The following is a 24,471-nucleotide window of genomic DNA, read 5'->3' on the forward strand; positions in this document are numbered from 1 at the left end:
ATGTTTTGGCTTATTTATTTTAAATATTTTCTACGTAGAAATATGCATTACGTTGTACTATGTACTTATGAGATGTCAAAAAGAAAGCAAGTAAACAAACACCAAAAAAATACAAAAAACGGAACAAATGTTTTCTCGAAAAGCGGCGGAACGATTTTTCCGGCGGACAACGGACAACCAGCTACTTAGCAGCCGTTGGAAACAAAACCTGAGTCTAAAGCAAGTTCTCATGTTACCAGGTTATACCCCAGCTACATTGTAGTTCCTCACATAGGCGAACACCTCCATCCAGTTTTTGCTGTTTACTGTTTTGACCTAGAGGCTGAAGAGGTTTGTGGTGAAGATGGGAGTGCCAAAATTTTACCGCTGGATTTCGGAACGCTACCCTTGTCTCAGTGAAGTTGTCAAGGAACATCAGGTAGGAAAACAGCGGTGACTGGTTAGCTTCACAGACCGCTGTCATTGGTAGCCACAGTGCTAGCGTAGCTAGCTGTTCGCTATCAGAGAGCTATAGCGGGCCGCGGAACTAAAATTCCACGTAGCTTACCAATGGATTTCTGGCGAATGGACAACTCTGCTTTTAGCACACATTCTTCACTTCATCCTTTTGCTAAACACAGGATAGGCATGACGTTATTAACCAAATTCCATCACTAATATGCTATTTTGGTCTCCATTGTGCGCTTATTCGCACTAAACAAGTAAAATGTTAATGAGTTACCACTGGGTAATTTTGGCCTTTGTTGGTCAGGAACATTCTAAACAACAATAAGCTCTTGCAGTTGGCTAACTAACTGATTTTTATGAAAACTAGAGATCTATAGGGGCTCGGGTAGTTATTGTTACCAGCTGGTTAACAGTAACTGCGCTTTACAATGAACTTGTTTGAAATGTCAGAAGTATGAGCTCAGCCTGTTGGCCACAGCTCGAATAACGTGAGAGTTTAGGCTACTTGAGTAACTGCGGGGGGACTTGAACCACTTTCTACACTCTGAGCAGAAAGGAAGCCGCTATTTCACTCCCCCAGCAGTAGTTTCATCAGCGCACATTGTTCAGTGTCACCCTCCTTACCTCAGACAGCTTTGCATTTGTATTAAAGCAGTAAATAACCACCTTTAGCAGAAAATTGGTAGCAGTAAATATGGGAATTATGTTTCATGTCGGTACCGGTGTAAATAAAACGGAACAAAACATAAAGGTCTGATGTTATGAAAGGTGGATGGCATACTCATGAGACTGTTTTTAATGTGTCAGGTGAAAGGAGCTTACTATCATGTTTTTTTGACTGTCAAATATACCCTCCTTTAACTCATCAGCCTCCTAAAAACATCTGCCACACCTGAAAGATCTTGTCATTGTGAGCGTTTACAGATAAGTCATGTTCCTGAATGTACTAGGTATGTGATCAGTTTGTCTTTGTCAGATTCCAGAGTTTGACAACTTCTATCTGGACATGAACGGCATCATCCACCAGTGTTCTCACCCAAACGATGAGGATGTCCACTTTCGCATTTCTGAGGAAAAGATTTTTGCAGACATCTTCCATTACCTGGAGGTGCTCTTCAGGATCATCAAGCCTCGCAAGGTTTTCTTCATGGCGGTGGATGGTGTGGCGCCAAGGGCGAAGATGAACCAGCAGAGAGGACGTAGATTCAGGTTGTGATGGATGAATAAATCTAAATGAATAAATGCTAATCCTATCATAATACTGTTGAGAATCACTAAATTTAGGATATTGGGAGTAGCTTTTCTTGAACTGACCAAATAAAGAGATGGAATTTTATTAGCATGCCTGTACCCTGATGTTGAATACAAACTATAAATAATGCCACGTTCTCTCTAAGTTATCTGATTAAAGTGTCATGTCTGTTCTCAGATATATTTAGAGATGTTGGGTATAATTATGTGATGTTTCTGAGGCTGCAGCTGTAAACCTGAGCCCTATGTGAGTTACCTTATAAGGAAGAATGAGCAGCAAACAGGCTTGAGCTAAAATCCAACATTTCGTGCTTCAGTGTTACAGACAGGAGGGAAAACACAGCCTGCAGGCAGAGACACAGCCTGAGACTTTGAATTTGACCTTCTCTCTTTTATATCTACTTGTGGGTGTGTGCTTGTGTGTGGGTGTCTGTGTGTCTAGGTCCGCCAAAGAAGCAGAGGAAAAGATAAAAAAAGCTTTGGATAAAGGAGAGGTGCTTCCCACAGAGGCTCGCTTCGACTCCAACTGCATCACTCCTGGTAAGGAAGATCTAAAGCTTCATGCAAAGATGCTCAGCACACAGACACAGATCAGAACCACCTGATACAGTTTAGCACCTGAATTTATTTTTGTGTCCCTGTGTTTTTTATATGTGTACTGTATGTGATATTTTTATTAAAAACATGTTTGCATGTCAGATGTAAACATCCAGTGACTCGTTTTTCATTAGCGAATAGGTCATGGCAGAGATGTAATATTTTCCCAAGGAGTGGATGTGAGGGAATGTACAAAGAAGTGGAAAACCTTGTGGGACAAATATATTTATCCCAGGATAAAAAGAGAAAAGTGCCAGAAGCAAAGAGTGGAGACCCAGGAGGGGGAAAACAGAATCCAGAATCTTATTTGTTTCTATCGATTGGCACTGCGTTTAAAACACCAGGATACTACCACACTGTGTTTAACACATGACGAACCAGGACGGGTATAAATGTGTGGAACGGCATACCGACAGCTACACTGGCAAGTTACGTAGCCTACTTTGTAGGCTCTATGAAGATTCCCTGCAGAAGTTTAAATCAGGCGTTATATAAGACAGATTTCCCATTTCAACACAAGGAGGACAAAACCCAGCCTATGTACCTCTTCTGTTAGTCTTGAGCCTGGATTAACTGTAAGGGTCCTGTTTCAAACTCTGTCAAATTAAATATGCAGATCTGTCTGGTGTAGCGACCCCTTGGGAAAGCAGAACTGAGCAGCTGAAAACACTTGGGTTGCTCAGTTCTTCTTGGATCCTTAAGAGATATACAGAGAACAGGTCTCTGAAAATGTTAGCCGTTCTTTTAATCTCAAATCCTTCTTCCAGGCACTGAGTTCATGGTGCGACTTCAGGAACAGCTCAAGTATTTCGTCCACAACAAGCTCTCCAATGACAAGCTATGGGAGAATGTCAAAGTGTACTTGTCCGGTCACGAGGTGGGTGTGAGTGGTGTATGTGTAACTGTTGTATGTACTTTTGTACTGTTTCTGAGTCAGTAATGAATGTATTAAGTTTGTGTTTCTTCTCTTTACAGACACCAGGGGAGGGGGAACACAAAATCATGGAGTTTATTCGGTCAGAGAACACCAAGCCCAATCATGACCCCAACACGCGACACTGCCTGTACGGCCTGGATGCTGACCTGGTACGTTTAAACAGATCGTTGATGAACATTTTGCTCAAATCAGTGCCTGAAGGTTCAGTCTGTCCTTCACTCTGTGTTGTAGATTATGTTGGGTTTGACCAGCCACGAGCCAAACTTCGCTCTGCTCAGGGAGGAAGTCCGCTTTGGAGGGAAGAAATCCCAGAAGAGGTTCTTCTCTTCTTCTCTTCTTTGTCTTCTTTGTCTCTCTTTGTTTTGCTGCATTGTTTTGTGAACCCTGCTCTTTTGTTCCATTTCAGGATAACAGCTCCAGAGGAGACCACTTTTCACTTGCTTCACTTGTCTCTGATGAGAGAGTATATCGACTACGAGTTCTCTGAGCTCAAGGTGAGACAAGCGTGCCTAAAGTGGGCAGCTTTTAAATGCCAGGCGAGATTTCATATTATGATAAATTTTTAATATATGCTTTTTAAATTGTATTGTATGACGTCTAAATGTTTGTGCCTCTTTTTTCAGAATAAGATGGGTTCCGATTATGACCTGGAGCGAGTAATAGATGACTGGATTCTAATGGGTTTCCTGGTAGGAAACGATTTCATCCCTCACCTCCCCAACCTTCACATCAATCATGACGCTCTACCGTTGCTGTACAAGACGTACATGAGTGTACTACCAAGCCTGGGGGGTAAGACCAGACTCGTATCTTGTGTTTTTCCTCAGTTTTTAGTTTTAGTTTCTTCTTTCAGTTTGGTTTTCAGTGTCATTTCTGTTGGAACCAAACATTTCAATTCAGTTTTAAATGTTTCAAAGTGTTTAGCTTAGGCTTATTTGATTCCATAATAATTATAGTGGATTGCAACATGTGCAGTGAGGTTTCTTCATGCTTGTTGTGTTGCAACATTTGACGAAATCATCTATTGGTGAGACAGATGCATACACTGTATCCTTTTAGTGGTTTACTCTTTAGGACTTCGCTTTGTCCCCTGTAACGAACTGTAGTCTAAACAAATTTGGATTTCAAAAGCATGAAAAATATTTATTTATTTTTGAACACACACTCAGCGAAAAAGATGAAATACAGCAGAAATGCAAAAAAAAGAAAGCCACCATGCTGTATTCATGTATATTCTATTGAGTTCAATTAAATTGTATCTCTATAATTTAATTGAATGTTGTGCCACAATTTTCTCCAGATAAACAAAAACAAAACTGAGGTAATAGTCTTTGGCGCCAAAGAAAAACGATTACAGGTCACCAGAGAACTTCAATCTATACATCTAAAAACCACAAACCAGGCGAGAAATGTGGGTGTAGTGATGGATGCAGACCTAAACTTAGAAAAACACATTAAGACAATAACAAAGTCAGCTTACTATCACCTCAAGAATATTTCAAGGATAAAAGATCTGATGTCTCAACAGGACCTGGAAAAACTAGTCCATGCATTCATCTTTAGTAGGCTTGATTACTGTAACAGCATCTTTACAGGTCTACCTAAAAAATCAGTCAGACAACTACAGCTCATTCAGAACTCTGCTGCTCGAGTCCTCACTAAGACCAAAAAAGTGGACCACATCAGTCCAGCTCTGAGGTCTTTACACTGGCTGCCTGTCCGTCAGAGGATAGACTTTAAAGTTCTGATGCTGGCCTATAAAGCTCTGAATGGTTTAGGACCAAAATACATCAGTGACCTCCTGACCCAGTATGAACCTTCCAGATCCCTCAGGTCATCTGGATCCGGTCTTTTATCAGTTCCCAGAGTCAGAACCAGACACGGAGAAGCTGCATTCAGCTTTTATGCTCCTTATATCTGGAACAAACTCCCAGAAAGCCTCAGATCAGCTGAAACACTCAGTTTATTTAAATCCAGGTTGAACCTGTTCTCAGCTGCATTTGAATAAAGCACCAAATCCACACTTTTAAGCTTAAATTTCAAAACTTACATTTTAACTACTGATTTTTAAAAAAAAAAAATTTTTTTAATCAATTTTAAATCATGCTTTTTATTTGTTTTTGTTTTTTAATGTCTCTGTAAAGCACTTTGAATCACCTTGCTGTTGAATTGTGCTATATCAATAAACTTGCCTTGCCTATTGCACCACAGTTGACTCAAGGTGCACTTTATACTGTAAGCTAAAGACACAACAATTATACAGAGAAAAGCCCAACAATCAGCTGACCCCCTATGACCAAGTGGGAAGGAAAAACTCCCTTTGAACAGGAAGAAACCTTTTAAACGTGAAGCTGGCAGAATTACCCTGAGCCTGGTTCTGGCGGCTCCAACTTTATCATGTGACAAAGTCCCCCCCCCCAGAAAAAGAACTGATGCAGCAGGGATGTATTTTTTGAGCATTTATTCAGAATTTGAAAGCCTCTCATACACAAAATCTGCTGTTTTTTTGTTTGTTCCATGTGCTGTGCTTGTCCAGCTGGCCCAGATAGTTTAGAATTGTCAACCAGTACAATATAGAGAAACATTCATGTCACACTTGTTTATTGTCATTCACATATATAACATAATGTCCCCGTGTTTATTTTAGGTTATCTGAATGAGAACGGTCACCTAAACCTCAGAAACTTTGAGAAATACCTGGAGAAGCTTGCTGAGGTGAGACACTAGTTTCTATTTAAGGGTCATTCATTTTACGATCAAGTCCCATATACTGATTGATGTCGTTTGCTATGAAACAAATGTATTCTGCCAAAATGTACTTTTTTTTTTTCTTTTTCCCCCCCATGTCTTGCCAGTTTGACCGGGAACATTTTAATGAGGTCTTTGTGGATTTGAAGTGGTTTGAAAGCAAAGTTGGTAACAAATATCTGAATGAAGCTGCTGGACTGGCAGCTGAGAAGGAAGCTGCCAGCAAAGACGCCAGAAAGAACGAGGTAGGGACGCAGCACTGAAAATATGCATTGTGTCTTTCAGCATTGTTTTCATGTCTGTTTCTTTCCAGTGATTGACTTTTTAAAAAAAAAAAAAATCTGTAGGATTCTGCTCTCTGTCTGGCTTCCCTGACTACATCAGAGAAAGTCACCGGAGAGGAAAAAGCAGCGGCAGCAGATGATGAAGAGGAGGAGGATGATATCTTTGAAACAGAGTTCAGACAGTACAAACGCACATACTACATGAGCAAGATCGGCGTGGACGTGGTGTCTGAGTGAGTGAACTTATACAAACGCATACAAAAAGCAAATTATGGGAAGAAGAAAGCTAAAAATGTTTGGGACAGAAGTTTGACACTTTTCATTGCTTTAACTCTTAGTTTCACTTCACCTCTTTGTTTGTTGTATCTTCGTTCAGTGACTGGCTGAGACAGAGTGAAGTTAGAATGACCAGTGTTCAATAACGCAGATAAATGATTGGTCAGCAGGTTGGGAACAAAGATAACAGGCTCTGTTTTATCATGCAAAGGCTTGGCACGAGGTTGTATTGGTGTCTCTAAGTGCACCTGCTATTGTGTTTTGCTCTAGGTGCAGCAAGACCAAGTGGCAACAGGCCGGGTGGAATGGAATGTATTCATAAACACATTGTGTGTTAGTCACATCACTTATGTAATGAATCAACATCCGAGTATAGCGAAACACTGTGCTCTTGACTTAACGATGAACACACGGGATCACAAAGCTGCAGCAGATCATTTAGTTTAACCACAAATAATATGGTGATCATAACTGCTGGGAACAGGTCCACCAAATATTAAAGGGTAAACATTGTTCTTGGACTTGGAGCTTTTGGCTCACAGGGTTCAGGCGTCCACCATTGGAACAATGCTCATCTATGACCGAAAAATCAACATCATAATAGGTGCACTTTAAGATGTTATACAGCAGCCTTTACCTACCTTTTAAAGGGTAAAACTATTAAGACTGGCAAAATCTGTTTTTCTCCCTTATCAGCAGTTAGAATAGACATGCTTGTGTGTCTGTCTGTGTGCGTGTGTGTTGCTGTTTCCCAGCAGTGTGATGCCCTTTTACTAGTTTCCTTTTTTAAATGATCCCATTGGTAGGGAAGTGACTTGGCTAAATGTTAAATGTTAACAGTGCCCTTCATCACAGCAGCTTGCACTTTGTAACTATGTTTTCACTCTTCCTTTTGCAGTGAGTTTCTAGCCAACCAAGCCAAGTGTTATGTGGAAGGTATCCAGTGGATTCTCCACTACTATTACCATGGAGTTCAGTCCTGGAGCTGGTGAGTGCTTCTTTCTTCTGTGTAATTTACTCCCTGATCTTTCTCTTTCTGTTATTGGAGAATTCAGCTCATTAACAGTCTCACAGAAATGTGGGAGGACTGAAAGAGAGGCTCAAATTTCGACATATTTCTACACAGCAGGCTTTAATGAGGGCTGCAGGGTTTCTGAACCTTTTACTGTCTAATGAAAGTTATTTCACAGAAAAAGTGGATTGATTTGCTTTGGGGAGAAGAACAATAAGTAAATGATTTCCTTCTTTAAACCTCTATATTGAAGGCGCTCCATTTTTAAAGCAGTCGTTGAGTATTATGTGTTATCTCTGCAGGTACTACCCCTACCACTACGCTCCCTACCTGTCAGACATCAGGAATGTATCTGGGTTAAAGCTGACCTTTGAGCATGGACAGCCCTTCATGCCCTTCCAGCAGCTGTTGGCAGTCCTGCCTGCTGCCAGCATGGAACTGCTGCCCGAGTGTTACAGGGTAACAAATGCAAATCCAAGTTCACTCATATAAAATGCACAAGATGTACTCTAAGAAATAAAGATATAATTTAATATAGAAATCGTTTTAACATTAGGACAGGAAGTATACAGGGGATCGTAATACTGTATTTTGTTATGTTTCAGCATCTGATGACTAGTGAAAGTTCAGCTATTATTGAGTACTACCCTCTTGACTTTAAAACTGACCTGAATGGCAAGCAGCAGGAGTGGGAGGCTGTGGTGCTCATTCCATTCATAGATGAGGTAAACACACAATTCGAAATGAAGAAATGCCACAGGTCTGTTGTCGAAATCAAATTTGACAACTTGTAACTGTGTGTAACTTTATGTTGTGTGTGTATCGAACAGAGGTGCTTATTAGCAGCCATGGAGGCCTGCAACAGGAAGCTGACAAAAGAAGAGAAGGCCAGGAACTGCCACACAGAGTGTGCAGTCTACTCGTACGACAGGGAAATGGACTTCGCCTACGCCTCCCCCCTGCCTCAACTGTTCCCCGACATCGTCCACTGCCACGTCAGGTAGATGCATTTAACGATCCTCATTGTTTCTGAAAACAACTCATGCGTTTGGTCCTACTGAGGTGAAATTCAACAGTCATATTTGTCTGTGGCTGATTGCCTTTTGTGGTTGATCATCACAGGACAGCGCACATCCCCATGGATGCTTGGCAAGTTTCATTAGATCACGTCAGCAAGCCCGTTGACCGCTCAGCTCTGTACTTCTGTGGCTTTCCCACCTTACAACACATCAAACACAAGGTGGGCATGTGCATAACTGAACTACTACTAAACTGTTCAAAGTTAGAGCGAACCTGGTTAAATACGTCTTAACTCACAGCCAACGTATGAATCTGAAATTAATTCTGCCAATTTAAGAAGAAGAAAAAAGAAGTATAGCAAGTTGAGTAAATTCAGCAGTCTTTATAAGATGATCTCCCTTTCTCAAACTCTCATGCTCTGGCTCCTTCACTGTCGTTTCAGTTTTACAAGAAGAAAGGCGGGGTGGTCGTGTTCCAGCAGAGTAGCAGAGGGGAGAACATGTTGCTGGATATCCTCCCCAACCAGGAAGGGGAAACGGTGAGCTTTTGTTTATGTTTTTAGATCTAGTTTAATAAAGCTTCAACACTTTATTATTAAGAACTGATCAATTGTCCCTTGGAAGTCTTTGAATCACTGTCTATACAATTAAAAGAACTGCATAAAATATGTTTTACACCCAGTCACCTCTTGGTCTTATTCTAGGAACATTGGCAGTTGCCTTATCCTCTGTGTCTCTGCCTCTCTCCTTCTTTCTTGTCATTATCTTCAGACATGTGATGATGTTGCTGCACAAGTTCTGGGAAAGTCTGTGTTTGTCAACTGGCCTCATCTAGAGGAAGCTCGCATCATTGCAGTGTCAGACGGAGAAACGAAGTAAGAGCTGGCTTTGCTATGACTGCTGACTTTTCTGGTAGATGTGTAGAAAAATCTGAAACTGAAAAATCTGAAAATATTATGTTGAGACTTTAGTGACTTTACAAGTGAATTTTTGCAACTTGTTCTGAAGATTTTATCTTGAGGAACCACCGGGTGTCCAAAGAGTGTATGACAGGCCGAGCACTCCTCCTCCCGCCAAAGTCACCTGTCTGTCTGACAAGGAGCAGAAGGACTGGATTAAGGATGTCCAAGGAATCACTGAATAGTAAGAAACTCAGCAAAATAATGCAAGTGTTTGAGTTTGTATGCATCTTCAGTCATTTCTACTCTTTCATATTATTGAAACAATCCTTCTGTTCTTTGCAAGAACCATCATATTCTTTGGCTTCTTTAGTTATTTATGCTTTTCTTTCCCGTAGTTATTTGAAGAGGAAAGGCATCGTGATAAATGAGACAGAGGTGGTTTTATACGGCCAACTGCTGACTGGAAGAAAATACGTTCCCAAAGCCAATGGTGTGGTGGAACTGGAGAAACAGTGGGCCAAACAGGTCCTCCCCTTTGCCTACCAGGCGGTTGTTAAGGTACCTGCACACAAACATGATAGCGAGAAGAAAACTGAGAATAATGGGTGAAAGACTCTTATAGCAGTGTATATGTCACTGAGGCTGTGGTGTTTCTCAGCAGGGTCTTCATGCTGCAGGAAAATAGAAGAAAACCTGCTTAAGCTGAGGAGTGCAGCCATATTAATGAAACTAAACCCTGAAATAAACCCATCACATGCTTTCAGTTTCTTTCTGGTTATTGTCAGAGTAGTTTTAGGCAAATTTAAGTTTACTGCACATGGTTTTGATTTTATCACCTTTTTTTTCTTTTTTAAGTGTTTATAGATATTATTATAAAGACACTTCTTCCTTATCTTCATGGTCTCAGGATATCAAAGCCTTCTGCTCATCTCTGGCCTGCTTCAAGAGCTTAGATGAGCTCTTTCCTCCAACAACAACCGTCTTCATGGTGGGAAACCCGTACTACGGTGCCATGGGAGAGGTATGTTATCCACTGTTTGCTCTCTTAGTCTGTGGATTACTCCCTCGTTACCCAAGTTACTCTTTTTATTAATTTAAACCAAGAATCCGAGTATAATGTCCATGTTTTCACACTGTCACATTCAATATAAGTGAAGAAACAAAACACTGTGCCCCGAGCTGTCACCTGTGCATTAATATCATCGGCGACTGTCAGATAAGTTTGATTTCCACAATCATTTTTTCCATACTCTGAGGGGAAAAAGACAAAAAAATTAAGAGGCTTATTTATATAGTTTAGAACAGATCTGTGAAAAACACCTTCTGTTTTAAGCTTAATGATGTAATGCAAAACAATATGAACATAACATTGATAAGAACTTAGTGATTCCATTATCAATTCGGTTCCTTATTGGTTCTCATATCGATTCTCATTGACTGAGCTTGGAGACTCACCAGCATCACTAAGCAGCATATCAAAGGCATTGCATTCATGACCTGTGGGTCAAATGTTTGTGCATGTTGGAGGTATTTCCCCTCTTTGCTGAGATCAGTGTTGGGGCCATTACTCATTATACACAGAACCCTTTTCTTACAGGTAATGCATTATGTTACTTACCGTATTTCCCGGACTACAGAGCGCACCTGAATATTAGCCGCACAAGCTAAAATCAGGGGAAAATCCTGTTTTGTACATACATTAGCCGCACCTGACCAAAAGCCGCAGGTGTTTCAATGTTGACTCATCATATGTAAGAGAATATGCACAAAGGGAATTGTCAGGAAAGAGATGGCTGTTTGGAGACATCACTTTTATTAATATTTTGAAAAACAAGTTATGGGTACATATTTGCACATGTAGTACATAACAGTAACCAGAAAAATAGATTCGGACTACCTTTTAGGCTCAGGTGCAGTGTCACAGCTTTAACAAGAAGAAAAGTCAGTCATTCACCACCATCTTTCTCTTCTTCCTGCGCACTAAAACCACCAAAGTCCTCTTCTCCAGTGTCGGATACAAACAAGCTCAGGATGGCTTCGTCATCCACTCTCAGCTTCTCTCCTTCGTTGTCACTTTCAAAACCAAAGAAATCCTCGTTGTCAGAGTCGAACACCCTCAGAAGGGCCGTGGCGGTGTCCTCCTCTCCATCATGCAGCAGTCCAGCCCTTTGAAATCCGTTGGTGATCGTGGATGTTTTCACACTTTTCCACGCTGTCAGAATCCACCGGTGGAGTTGGGCATAACTTGCTTTTTGGGCATAACTTGCAAGTTTATCGCCGCTCATCATCCACGCCTCCCGCTAAACGCGTAGCGCTACTTTGAAGTTTGTTTTTCGCGCTACTTGTACGGCACTATGTTGCCTGGCGGATGGACACGTGACCAACATACCAGTCTTGAACCCCGATACTGTGTGTCTGATCACATGCCCTTCCGCCAGGCAACGTAGTGCCGTACAACAGCGGAACAAACAAAACAAAGCGTCTTACGATATGACAACAATCACGGACAATCCATAGAAAAGCCGCACCTGACTAAAAGCCGCAGGGTTCAAAGCTGGTGCAAAAAGTAGCGGCTTATAGCCCGACAATTACGGTAATTTCTCCCAGGAGAAAGTAATTTCTTACACTACTCATTACTTTACTTTCATGTTACTCTGTAAATTGACCTGAAACACACCGTCTCTTAATTACCATGGCAGGTATAGAAATCCAGCCATTTTTTAAAAAGTCTATCTGATTAATGCTCCACATCTCCATATTCATATTAATATAAATTTTCAGGTGCAAGATTCCCAAGATGTCATCAAAGATGGGCGGATTCGAGTGGTCTTCAGTGTGCCACATGAGCCACAGCTGGAGCCCTTAATCCAGAACCAACACGTAAGACGAGCTCGTGGAGTCGTTCTGTGGATATGTACGTTTCGTTTTGCGAGTTTTCTCCCCTCACCTTATACGTTTTTGTGTGTCGTGTAGAAATACAGCGTGAAATACAGTCCTGGATACGTTCTGGCCTCTCGTCTCGGCATCACCGGTTACCTCGTCTCCCGCTTCTCTGGAAGCATCTTCATTGGTAGAGGCTCTAAGAAGAAGTGAGTGTTTATGTAGAAATGCCAAAAGGATATCTGCAGTGAGTTGAGCTGTTGTTGGCATCACGTCACGTATTCAGGTACAGTCCTTGTCTAAGCTTTCAGTCTTCTTCACTGTGTCCAGTCCCTGTGGGGAGCAAAGAGCTAACGTTGGCCTGAACCTCAAGTTCAACAAGAAGAACGAGGAAGTTCCCGGATACACCAAGAGAACTGAAAAAGAGTGGCTCTACTCTGCTGCTGTGGAGGAGCTGCTGGCTGAATACCTGGACAGGTAAAACAAATGAGTCGTTTTGAAAACCGCTGTTCTTTAACTTATGTATTAATGTTCGGTTATCCTATGAATTGAATGAAGCTTTTACAAATGACGGTGCGGTTGTGTTTCTTTGTAGATTTTCAGAGGTATTCAACAAAGTGGCCAGAAACAGTCACGATGATGTTTTCTATGAAGATGACATTTGGCCTGGAGAAGACCAGAATGGGTAAAACGGACGCTTCAGCCATGTGGGCCCTGGCCTTACTTAGTCCCCTGCCAAGGTTGCGTTCACTCAATCCTGCTGGGAAAAAAACTTGTTTAGGGATCATAGATGTATATAAAAGATGGACGTAGCTTACAGGTCTTAAAAGTGTAGCTGATGCTGAGGTGTCTAAAAGCTGTATTCATTCTTGTGGCCATCAGGTGGCGACATCTCTAGCTACATAAAGAAGCACTTATAGAAGTCTGTGTGAAATTGTCCTCTTTCAAAATACATTTCTAGTTTAAATTCACACTGAATAAACTATGAAGTTCATCTTTATCTTTTGATATCCATGAGAGTAAAAAAAAAAAAAAAAAAGGGGATGCTTTAAAGCACCATCGTGCCTGATATGTTCTCACTTGGTGTCTCATTTGTCAGCTGGATCACCTTTGGTTAGTAAGGGTAAAAGTTCTCAGCATAAAGCTTCACCCGCCGGTGATGACGAGGAGTTTAGAGCCAGGGGTTGTCAAAGATTAAATAAATGAATGACTAAATGACTTTTTTTTTTTTTTTTTTTTTTTTTTAACCCAACAGGGCAGAGAAGGTAGCAGAAATCACTTCATGGTTAAAAAGTCACCCAGTCAGCTCCATCAGTAGGGCATCCTGTGACCTCCAAGTGCTGGATGCTGCAATCGTGGAGAGGATCGAGGAAGCAGTGGAGAAGACCAAGGTGACAGCTACAGACTTCAGAAGTCAGAAGTTCTTTGTGTATTCACTGTATTTCCATTCACACGCCTCTCCCTCTGTACCTTCTCCATTCCTGCCTTGCTCTCGCTGACTTAGGTGAAGAAGAGCACCAAGAAAGTCCGCGTCACAGTCAAGCCTCACCTCCTCTTCAGGGTGAGTACCTTTGGCATGCACGTATTAACATCGTGCCTGTAAAGAAAGGGGCTGTGGTTGTGTTATAAAAACCCCGTAGGACTGGTAACCCCATAAAGACCTGTCAGCCAAAGTTCAGATGATTTAAAGCAGTTTAATATCAAACAACAATCACATGTAATATTTTTTGGAAATTCCTGTGTAGCAATAAAAAGGATTATGCAGCTGCTTCAAGGAGGAATCCAACATAGTTGCTTAACATTTTACACACAGCTGACTCAGAACAAGTACAAACCAGATGGGAAGGTTATGAAAGGAAAACATGCTGTGGACCAAGATGATGACCAACATCAGAAAATTCAAGGCATCATGCCCTGGAAAAAGAAAACGCATAACAAAAAGAAATGGATATGACCTGTCGTGGTCCTGTCACATCAACACCGTGGTGAAAAAGGCAATAGAGAGCATCCTGGCGGGAAACATCTCAACCTGGTTCGGGAACAGCACCATGCAGGACAGACGAGCTCTACAGAGGGTTGTGCGGTCAGCTGAGCGCACCATCCGCTCCGAGCTCCCTGACCTGCACTCAATCTACAGCAGGCGGTGCTGGACCAAGGCCAGGAAGATGGTGAAGGACTCAGCCATCCCAACAACAGACTGTTCTCTCTGCTGAGGTCAGGAAAGCGATTCCGCTCCCTGAAGACCAACACAGAGAGACTGAGGAGGAGCTTCTTCCCGCAGGCGATACGGTCTCTCAATCACACACCACACAGTACAGACCCACACATACAGTTCTTACACACACTGGACATTCTGGACATTTGTTTACACCAGTGGCCGCTGCACTGCGTGGTCATCTAATCAAATCACTTTATCACAAGACCAAAAGGTGCATGTGCAACACAAGAAAACTGTAGCAGTGACCGTGATCTGGAACAGCCTCATTTCTTGTGTTTGGAAGAAAAGCCTGTTGCAGTGGGCTTAAGAGAAGCAACTGTGGACTTTGGCTGATTGGATGAAACTGATGTTCAGTGATGAATTACAAATGTGCAGTAGCCACAGAGATGATGCTGGGTGTGCTGTGCTCCACGCAATCATGACCGGGGTTGCAGGTCAAATTTCAGACTCATCCTGTATGGTTTATGGTTATATGCGTGAGTGTGCATTCTCAATGCACCCTGATTGTTTGTGAGCTAATATCTGAAATGACACTGAAACAGCCGGCAGCCAAATGTCCTATTACTTTTGAACCCCTGGCATTTTCATGCAGTGTGTTTAAGGATGTTTGCCACACAGTCTCTCTCTCTCTTTTTAATTTTTTTTTCCTAATCAGTTAATTTAAAAGATCAATGGCAGATTAGTTGATAACATTAATAAAAATATGTGTGCAGCCCTTGGAGCAGCAGCAGGGTGTAGTTCCAGACCCCGACGCGGAATATCGTCTGTTTGACAGAGTCATCAACATCAGGGAGAGCTTCACCGTCCCGCTGGGACTCAGAGGGACAATCATTGGCATTAAAGGAGGTGAGGACACCCGTCAGCCGTCATTGTCCTCATATGCAAAGTCTGCACATATCAAGGGTAACACACAAGAGCGTGATTAACAGTATATCTGTGTCTGTTTCTTTAGCGGAGCGCGAGGCAGAGGTTCTCTATGAAGTGCTGTTTGATGAAGAATTTGCTGGAGGTCTCAACATCAGGTAACCATGAGTGTGCTGCTGTATGTAATTAGTGTTGGGAATGGTCAGTTCTAAACAATTCCCAATTTACAAACATGAAATGGGAGGGCTTTTGATTTTGCTGCCAGATCACATACTTTAATCCATTACCCACTGAGCTGCCCTGGGCAGGGGAAGAGCAGAGAGGTCTTTGCTGCCTGTTGTTAATGTTAGTTGTTGTTTTTTATTAGTCATAGGTTGCACATGAACGCTCACCTGGATGGCAGGAGTAATCATCCGTTAATGGTTCCCAACAGTTGTTTAAAGCAGATTTGTTAAGCAAACATTCTAGATGGTTGTTCAAACAGATTCCCCAAGTAGTTTGTTCACTGCACACAAACACACGTGTGAGCATGTCACAGGCAGCGGCCAGATCACATCAGTCTGTCCTCCTCCAAAGCAGCTCTGAATGGATAAAAGTGTTCGCTTGTCTTATACGCTGCCATCAAAGTCACCCTGAAACGAACTGCTCATGGATCAGTGTTAGATGGCTAACTAAACTTCATTAAAACCTGCTGTCACTTTTACAATAATTGACAAGACTTTTTCTTCTTTGACTGAATTACTACGTCATACCGTCAACTTCAGTGTTCAGTTTCTTTACACCAGACAGAAAAAGCTGCAGAGTGCGCAGTCTTTTACAAAACGGTTACATAAAGCACGAGAGGAGGATAAACACAAAATCATACAGTCAGGCTGTAACAGAATACACACGATGTCCATACCAGGATACTGTTGGAGTAAAGGTGTTCCTCTTTACAGCAGACGGTCACAGCTGCTTTGCCTCTTCATGTGCTTCCTCAGGTGTACGTCTTCTCGTTGTTACCGCCTCCCTCCCTGCGCCCTGATCAACCTTTCCCACGGAGCCCGGGTTGATCACACTGGCCACAAACTCACCGCCATCGTCAAACCGCAGCCTGCCACTGGCGGCAACTTCAGCTCGTACCGGCAGCTGGCAGGCCTGAACCACTCTCCTCGTTCACCTTTTATCCCCACACAGGTAGGAGGATGGAATATGCTCACAGTAGATTCATGTACAAATTATTCCCCAGTTTGGAATAGTGGAAATGATTTGGAACTTCCACAGTTTCACCTAAATCCCTCCTCTTTCTCCTCTTTCACTGTTCCAACTGCTTTTTATTTGTAGCATAACAACAAACATGGTGTGGCAAAGGCTGCCTCACAGGGCAACAGGAGCTCTCCCTCAAAAGGTCCCATCCAAAAGCACCAGGTCAGGGTAAGAGCAGGTTTTGCTCCATTTGGCCTAGCTGTTACAGTCTCTCAACAATGTGTGTAACATGACTTGTTTCTACATATGTCGTTCTCTCCATCCAGAACAAAGAGGAGTACAGTAATGTATGGCAGTCTCTGCAGAACACAGGGCCTCCTAACAAGCCTCCTGCTCACTGGCACAACAGTGTAAGTTTTCAGTGAGACAGACACCAGCTTTTTAGATTCCTCTAAAACTTCTCTCTCACTGTCCTAGGAGTCCAGCAGGAATTTTAAGGGAAAACTAGTAATGCTGAGAAATATTTACTGTATTGTCCTTATTTTAGTTCAAGTGAACTTGTAATGGTTTCAAATAAATAACCACATAGTTTCGCAAACCAGACTGAACCTTATAGATTTGATACAGAAATTCCTCCATGAGTGCTGATGTGATTGCTTCAGGATTTAACAGTGAAGTGACATAGGCACTTAGGAACTTTGTTTTTATATAGGAATTTAACCAGAATACAAAGAGTGCTCTGGTGATGTTCCTTATTTCACTACTAATTCTTGAATTACGCTTTTAAAACAATAGTTTTAAAAAAGTGTTTCGGATTCTAGGAAGGACATTCCCAGCAGGGGAAGAACCAACCCGCCAGCAAATCTGTGAGTCGACACATCAGCTGTTTCTGTTGTGCACAATTGGTTAAGTTTATCATGTTAAATTCATCAGTTTTTATTTTTGGTTTTCACACGTTCATGTTAACAGCGACGTGCGTTTGCATGAATTGCTCTGTGTTGTATTTGCGTGGACTGGATTAGAATTGATGATGTATCGTTCACAGACCCCACCTGCTGGCATCAGACTGTTGAAGAAAAATGAAGATGTCAGCTCCTTTATTCCCTCACACAATACAGCCAACAAGGTGCAGAAACACAAATCCTTCTTTTGACTTCTGCCTGTTTTTGGTTTTTCAGGGTTTTCTCTGGTCAGAATCTCGTACCCTGAACAAGACGATGATTTACAGTTTCTTTACTTTCTCTTACTCAGGCTGAAACACAATTTGAGGACCTCATTGCCAATCTAAAAATCTCCAAGGGTAACCAGCAAACCCCACCCCCTCCTGCCCCTCCACAAGGAGGTGACAGCCAGCCAGATGGCCCATTATCCCCACAGTCTTTTGCCATGGTAAATATGCGGTGAAGCCAAAATAAGAGGAACCTCTGAGTTTTAGAAGAACCACTTAGCATAAATGATCGTGTGTGGTTTGTCGCTATAGAAGGGAACCCTGGTGCTGAAGGAGATGCTTAAAATTGACAGCACTGGAACAGGAAGTCAATCTGCTCAAGAGACGTCAAACAGCACCCCCCCTGGTGGCCAGCAGCAGAACAGGAGACGATCGTCAAAGAAACTCGGTAGCTTAGTGATTTCTAAATCCCAGGCAAATTTCTTCTCTGTGTTCTCCTCCTTATGATCATTACTTTCTCCCTCCAGCTGCAAAAATAAACGTCCCACACGGCGACGCGCCTGTGTTGCCTTCTCCGGCACCTGCTGCCTCTGCCAACACCCTGCTGGGCAGTAAGGTGTCAGAGCTGGCCTGCATCTGTGTGGCTTTAGGTATGGCGCCACCTGACTTCAGCTTCATGCGCAACAGACAGGTAACACGCTCTATTTTCTGTTTCTGTTACGTCACACTTTTTTCTACTCTGCGTTTCCCACTTTCACAAGTGCCCCACTCTGAATCATTTCCATTAACACCGACGCAGGGTCTAGTGCTGTGTCAGGTGAAACTGTCCAACGGGTTGATGGTTCATGGCCCACAGTGCCAGTCAGAACACGATGCCAAGGAGAAAGCTGCTTTCTTTGCACTTCAGAGACTGGTATACACACAAACGCACATATTTGATTCACAAGTGTGAGAGGCTGAACTTTGTAACCAATGAGATAAACATTAAATGTGTTGCTGACCCTCTGTGCATCTGTAGAACTCACTCGGGTCAGGCTTCCCCCTCCCACCTCCTCTGTACACAGGAGTGGGTCAGATACGACCTCCCCACATGGGAGCTGTCTTCAACCAACAAGGTGAGTCTGTCTTTCTTTAAGGTTTCATCAATGAATTTAGAAACATCAGTTTAAGGTGTTCCATAGTGTAGTGGGTCGAGGTCACCTGGTGTAAAATTCTGCCAGATTAAACATACAGAGCTAGGGCTGTTCGATATAACGACAAATATCGGAGGACGATATGAAAACGTCTGTCGTTTCATTTTACGCTATCGTTTGTTTCATGGTGTCGCAAAATAAACTGTTTACGGCAATATTGTTTCATCGTTTTGATGGTCACTGTAGAATTTCTTAAAGTTCTCTCTTTCTCTTATATTTAATGTAACCACACTACGGAGGGACTAGCGCCTGGTTTAATGCGTAGTCCTTAGCAACGGCGATGGTAAAACCATCGCTCTGCCGTCCGCTTGTTTATTTTCCACATAAACATTTCACAATAAAGCTGAAGATCCTGTTGAGATTTTTCAAAGTAAACTGAAACACGTGAAAGAGTATGCAGAGTGTTTACGGACGAGAGGCCAAAAAGAGCCGTCAGGTGCTCAAAAATAAACCTCAGAACAGGCTTTTTCTCGCAGCATGCCATGTCATAAATACTCACAAAAAAAGCTGCGGCTGTTTCAACTTATGTAGCACTCGACTCCAGGTACACGACGCCCAGCTGGAAACGCGTCGAGTTGCCCGAGATTCACAGAATTTACACAAAATGCAAAATTTTTGTGATTTTTATATCGTTGTCGGGACGATAAATGTCTTATATCGGATATGAGATTTTGATTATCGCCCTATGCAGAGCTCCTCAGTGTGGTGAACCCTTGTGACAGGGGATGAATTAATAGTAGCAGCATTCATATCAAATTTTTTAAGCCTTAAAAATGATCTTTTTTTTAATCTTAGGAGTATGCTCTTGTTTTCCAGGTGGTGTGCTGTTGCCCCCACAGGGTTACGGTCCTGCTCCTCTCTGGGGAATGACGGTGCCTCCTCAGCACCACCAAAACCAGCCATTCTACGGCCCACCGGGGACTTTCCCTGGCGCTGCGCGCCCCCAGCCTGCAACGACACTGCCCATTGGCTCACACAACCAGTTCATCCCCTTACAGGTAACACATAAGCCCTTTTTCCATAAGGACCTACTTGGATCGGTTCGACTTGTTTTACCATTACAATTGAGTATCACCTATTGTGCTTAGGGTCATTATAGCAACATGGCGGAGCGTCCTGTAACGCCATTTGTATGCAACACGGATGATACAACAAAGGTGGGCGTCTAGGCGATGTTGTACCTGCTGCTCGATTTGTGGCTTTTCGTCAGACTCGGGACCACAGTGTTGTTTCTGTGTAGCCATTTCTCCCGTTGCAGGCTTTCAAAAGTTACAATTTCATATTTGTGAAGGAAGTGCCCTCACGACTCATTGACAACAATGAGTAGCCAATTGGTGGCATGCAGTCTATTAGTTGGTAGTACCAGATACTACCAACTAACAGAAAACCCTGAAAAGTGTGTCGAGCCGACCACAGGAGGTGCTAATGGAAAAAGGTTAATACAGCGTTCCCATTTATCTTTTCCTGTGCAGACGTAGGCCAGGTTGGTAACTCAGCTTTCTGTTTATCTTTCACCTTGTCAGGTGACTAAGAAACGAGTGTCGGCAAATAAAAGGAACCAGGAAACTCGAGAGTTTTACAGTGCTGCCCAAACTGTTGCTAAGAACCAAGCACAGAAATCCCAGAACCAGCCAACTGGCCAATTGCAAGGTCAGACTGAACCACAGAGCGTTAAAATCCACCAACAAGCTGTTAACTGCGACCTCTCCTCTGGTGACTCCACGACGACGGCACTGCATACACCACCTAGGCAAATCATGCCAGCAACAGGCCACACCCCCAGCTCTGCCTCCAAGAGACGGCAAAGGAAGCTAGCAGTCAACTTTGAGGCAGCTCAAGTCTCAGAATCATGAGGTGTGTGTGTGTGTGTGTGTGTGTGTGTGTGTGTGTGTGTGTGTGTGTGTGTGTGTGTGTGTTGGTGTGTGTGTGTGTGTGTGTGTGTGTGTGTGTGTGTGTGTGTGTGTGTGGGTTGGTGACTCAGCATTCCTGATCAAACTCTCATCGATGTGAAAGTCATTACAGAGCCCAGAGCAGCTTCAGACGAGCCTTTTTATTTTTCAGCAATGAAACATGTAAATGTGCTTCACTGCTCAACTTGCAGACTCCTCCTCAGGAGTTGAGGTCTGTGCCAGATTATCGTAGTTCCCCACTAAAGGAGGTTTATTACAGCTCGTCTTTTCTTTGTAGCACTAACTTTGTACTCGCCCAGTCAGTGCTGAGGCCACAAAACATTCCAAAGCGACCCCTCAGACTACAGACCACAAGCGAGGTTCTGATTTTCACGATCATTTATTATACTAAAATTAACTGGTTTTATCCACGATACAGCTCTGTGTCCACCTGTCTTGAACCTCAGTCATGCAGGCCTAAATGCTGGTTAGCTCGGGGAAAGTCACAGCAGCCTGCTGGTGATCTCTATGCCTGTTTGCAGCCAATTTCACTCTGGCAACTGTCAGCAACCACTCACCAAGAGGCTGCAGAATACACACTTTCCCCGAGCAACCGTCAGCTCCCTGACACATCTTCTGGGGGCCTTTTCTAACTACTTGTGTTTGTTGCTTTTGTTGGATGTTGCTCTCAGCAGTGATTGTGGTGACTACAGTGTTATGTTAGACAAAAAGAAATGCCTAAAGTCATACACACGAACCCCCAATAGTAATAAACCGCCAGCTTTGTTCACCTGCTCGAGCAGAGAACATTAGTGTCTCCACAGGAGCAGATTTGGAAGCAGTCTTGTGACTACATTTCATTTTGAGTGGTTAAGAAAACCTCATGCTGAAGTGAGACGCTGCCTTAAAAAGGGAATGATTTCTTTCTTTTCTTTCTTTTCTTTCTTTTTTTTTTTTTTTGATTAAGAGGACCTTTGACATAACTCTAAAAACATGCATCACTGAGAGCATTTCATATTTCCTTGAGGGGGCATTAACAGTGAACAGCCTGTAGAGTTGGACTCCTGACGGTCTCAGTCTTCCTTCCCAGCTGAGAGGTTTTCAGACTCCAGGTGTTGCTGGATGAGACTTCATGGACTGAAAAAAGACGTCTGAGTGCAGCAGGTTCAACCCTCCTCTGTTAGCATGGTGTGCAGGTCCCAATAACATGTGACGTGGACCTTGTTCTCAGGGACATGTAGCTGTGGTAGAAGCCCCCATTGCATACATCACATTTTTAAACAAGAAATCGGGGCCTTCTATTGTTGCTACAGCCATTCATGCCATCGTAGAGCAGCTCTATCCTGTTTGGAAGGGTGATGTTTTATTGTTTCTGGGGTTTGGTCATCGTTGCTCACACACCGCCTTTTATTTACTTCAGGCTCATCGTTTTGTTTTTTTCTTAAAGACTTTTCATGCTTTGTTAACAGCACCTAGAAACAAGACGACTAAATTCACACCACCTGCACAAATGCAGAACTATGAGGAAATCCCAAATTATTCGAGTCACCACACACACACACACACACACACACACACACGCCACTGCAGAGCTGTTTAACACCAGCACAGATAGTTTCACACACCTACAGAGAGGTTCCTTTTTGCTGTTGGAAAACGGTCTGATTCTTCTCTTCGGCTCTGCCGGACCTGCAGGAACGTTCACACTGCTACAGTCAAGAGTTTCCAAAAGCATCTTATGCTTATTATGGGTGGATTTTATCCAGGTTTAAAAAAAAAGATCTTAACCTGATTTCTTTTTGAGTCGAAATTAAATTTTTTGGAGTGATCTACTGAAGATGTTTGGTTAGGGCTGTATCTCTTGTTTATAATAAGGAGCCTGCTAATTTCTGTGCCAGTCACTATTGAAATTCTTTGGTTTACAGTCGCCTTTTTATCCAACTTTAATAATTATCTGTGCACAGTGTTAATTTTACACCTTGTGAATATGGACTCTCTTGAAATTTATCGATGTCTTCATCAAATATCTGTTTGACCCACATTGTAGTGATTGTTTCAAGGTTTATTTCACTGTGATAGTCGTGTTATTATTGTAGGAGCTTGCTATTAACTGTGTAGAGCACAGGCCTCACACAGCTGATGACAGCTAAGCTTCAGAATCCTGATCAGGTGTCTGACCTGATATAGTCTCATTTCAGAGCGGCTTTATATCTGTCAGCGCAGCCCAAATATAAGACAGCAGTAGAGTTTTAATAGGAAACATACTCGTCCGTGGAGTGAACCACGTGTCTAAGATGCTTTTGGAAACATAGCTCAGCTCCTGGTCGGTGCTTTTCTAAATCTGATATAAATTCTCAGCTGAGTTAGCCACTTCCACGCATCACTACATAGTCACACATAAATAATCTCACCATTTTTAAAAAGGATTTTCTTTTTTGAACTATGGATTTTACGGACATCCTTTTTATAGACGATCTTGATATTTTATTTTTTTTTCGACTATCGCTTCAGTAATGTTTGTGGTAAGGCCGCTGTAGAGACAAATTAAATTGTACTTACCCAGACCATGTTTTGTATTTAACCGGTCCTTGTTTTGACACCCTCACCTTGGGACTGAAGTGTGTAAGGGTCTGGTGCAATAAGGGGGGGTTAAAACTCTTTTTGGAAATTGAAGCACACCTGTTTGTTTGTTTGTTTTTTTCTTTTTGTCCTTTGTTGTTGTTTTTTGTGGGGGGGGAGGGGAGGTACTCAGATTACGAGAAGATGTAAAGGTAACAGAAGATGAAACGTTATGGACTTGCTGTTTTGATTCAGGAATGTCTTGTACATAACCATTTAATAAAATGAATCTTTTGTTACGACATGGCTGTGACGGTGGCTTTTTCCTTTTTGATTTTATTTTTTCGTTAAATTGAAAGAAGGCAATGCCTGAAACTTGCTTTTTTCTTAATGGCCACCAGGGTGGTACCTGTAGTTGCAAGAAGGCTTTGACTCAGTCCTACAGAAGCCCTCAGGTGTGACCCACAGGAAGGACTCAGTCTCATTTTGTAAATGTGATTCTAAGTTTAAGATGGGGAGATTATCCAGGACCTTCTTAATGAGTAATAACTTGAGACTGTTATGTGTTGACCAGGGGCACATCTACAGGGGGGCAACTGCCCCTCTGCTGCCAGGAAATGGGTAATAAAAGGATTGTGTGAAACTTTGAAACATCTCTGCGTGATCTCTATTAAGACGAAAGGATCAGAGAGACCGGCGATGTCTTGACACCCCCATCATGTTTTTGACTATTTTGTTGACTCTGTTTACATATAGGGGATTTTCATATGAAGAGGTATGTGCCACCCTGCCTCCTGTTAAAAGGAAGTTTTTCCTTCCCACTCTTGCCAACTGCTTGCTCATAGGGGTTTGTCTGATATAGGGTTTTCTCTAATATTGTCCCGTCTTTACCTTCCAATATAAAGTGCTCTGATGTAACTGTTGTTGTGATTTGTGGCTATATAAATAAAACCGCATTGACTTTCTTCTACTGCTTGTGTATAACAAATATTTTTGTAAACATTATTTTTTTAATATTTAAATAATATCAAAACTTTGCAAT

The 24,471-nt window shown here is 42.5% G+C and overlaps 1 protein-coding gene across 2 annotated transcripts; it reads left to right on the forward strand.

The window, feature by feature from the left end:
* The first annotated feature begins 144 nt into the window (after nucleotides 1–144).
* Nucleotides 145–24,347, forward strand: xrn1 (5'-3' exoribonuclease 1). Of its 2 annotated transcripts, none has more exons than XM_005936993.3 (41): nucleotides 145–418; nucleotides 1,424–1,656; nucleotides 2,141–2,238; nucleotides 3,063–3,172; nucleotides 3,271–3,381; nucleotides 3,464–3,549; nucleotides 3,639–3,726; nucleotides 3,856–4,024; nucleotides 5,880–5,947; nucleotides 6,088–6,225; nucleotides 6,328–6,497; nucleotides 7,439–7,528; nucleotides 7,855–8,011; nucleotides 8,158–8,277; nucleotides 8,383–8,552; nucleotides 8,675–8,792; nucleotides 9,015–9,110; nucleotides 9,343–9,446; nucleotides 9,580–9,714; nucleotides 9,869–10,031; nucleotides 10,381–10,494; nucleotides 12,255–12,353; nucleotides 12,447–12,562; nucleotides 12,684–12,830; nucleotides 12,949–13,038; nucleotides 13,609–13,744; nucleotides 13,858–13,914; nucleotides 15,285–15,417; nucleotides 15,524–15,593; nucleotides 16,416–16,611; nucleotides 16,759–16,848; nucleotides 16,947–17,030; nucleotides 17,442–17,486; nucleotides 17,666–17,746; nucleotides 17,872–18,009; nucleotides 18,101–18,236; nucleotides 18,316–18,479; nucleotides 18,588–18,701; nucleotides 18,807–18,903; nucleotides 19,798–19,979; nucleotides 20,505–24,347. In XM_005936993.3, the coding sequence occupies exons 1-41, from the start codon at nucleotides 344–346 to the stop codon at nucleotides 20,832–20,834; spliced, it is 5,118 nt and encodes a 1,705-aa protein (XP_005937055.1). In that variant the 5' UTR covers nucleotides 145–343; the 3' UTR covers nucleotides 20,835–24,347. The 2 variants fall into 2 exon arrangements, with proteins under 2 accessions (XP_005937055.1, XP_005937056.1); XM_005936994.3 differs by having other exon boundaries at nucleotides 16,759–16,842.
* Nucleotides 24,348–24,471: the final 124 nt, after the last annotated feature.

Source organism: Haplochromis burtoni, unplaced genomic scaffold (assembly GCF_018398535.1).
Source record: "Haplochromis burtoni strain Fernald_Lab_line unplaced genomic scaffold, NCSU_Asbu1 Contig_185, whole genome shotgun sequence".
Classification (NCBI taxonomy): domain Eukaryota; kingdom Metazoa; phylum Chordata; class Actinopteri; order Cichliformes; family Cichlidae; genus Haplochromis; species Haplochromis burtoni.

Bases quoted from the DNA above. Each gene is read 5' to 3' on its own strand.
- xrn1 (XM_005936993.3), top strand. From the start codon at position 344: ATGGGAGTGCCAAAATTTTACCGCTGGATTTCGGAACGCTACCCTTGT. The intron at 18,010-18,100 runs GTAAATATGCGG...TTGTCGCTATAG, and splicing joins CCCCACAGTCTTTTGCCATG to AAGGGAACCCTGGTGCTGAA. The intron at 18,480-18,587 runs GTAACACGCTCT...ACACCGACGCAG, and splicing joins GCTTCATGCGCAACAGACAG to GGTCTAGTGCTGTGTCAGGT.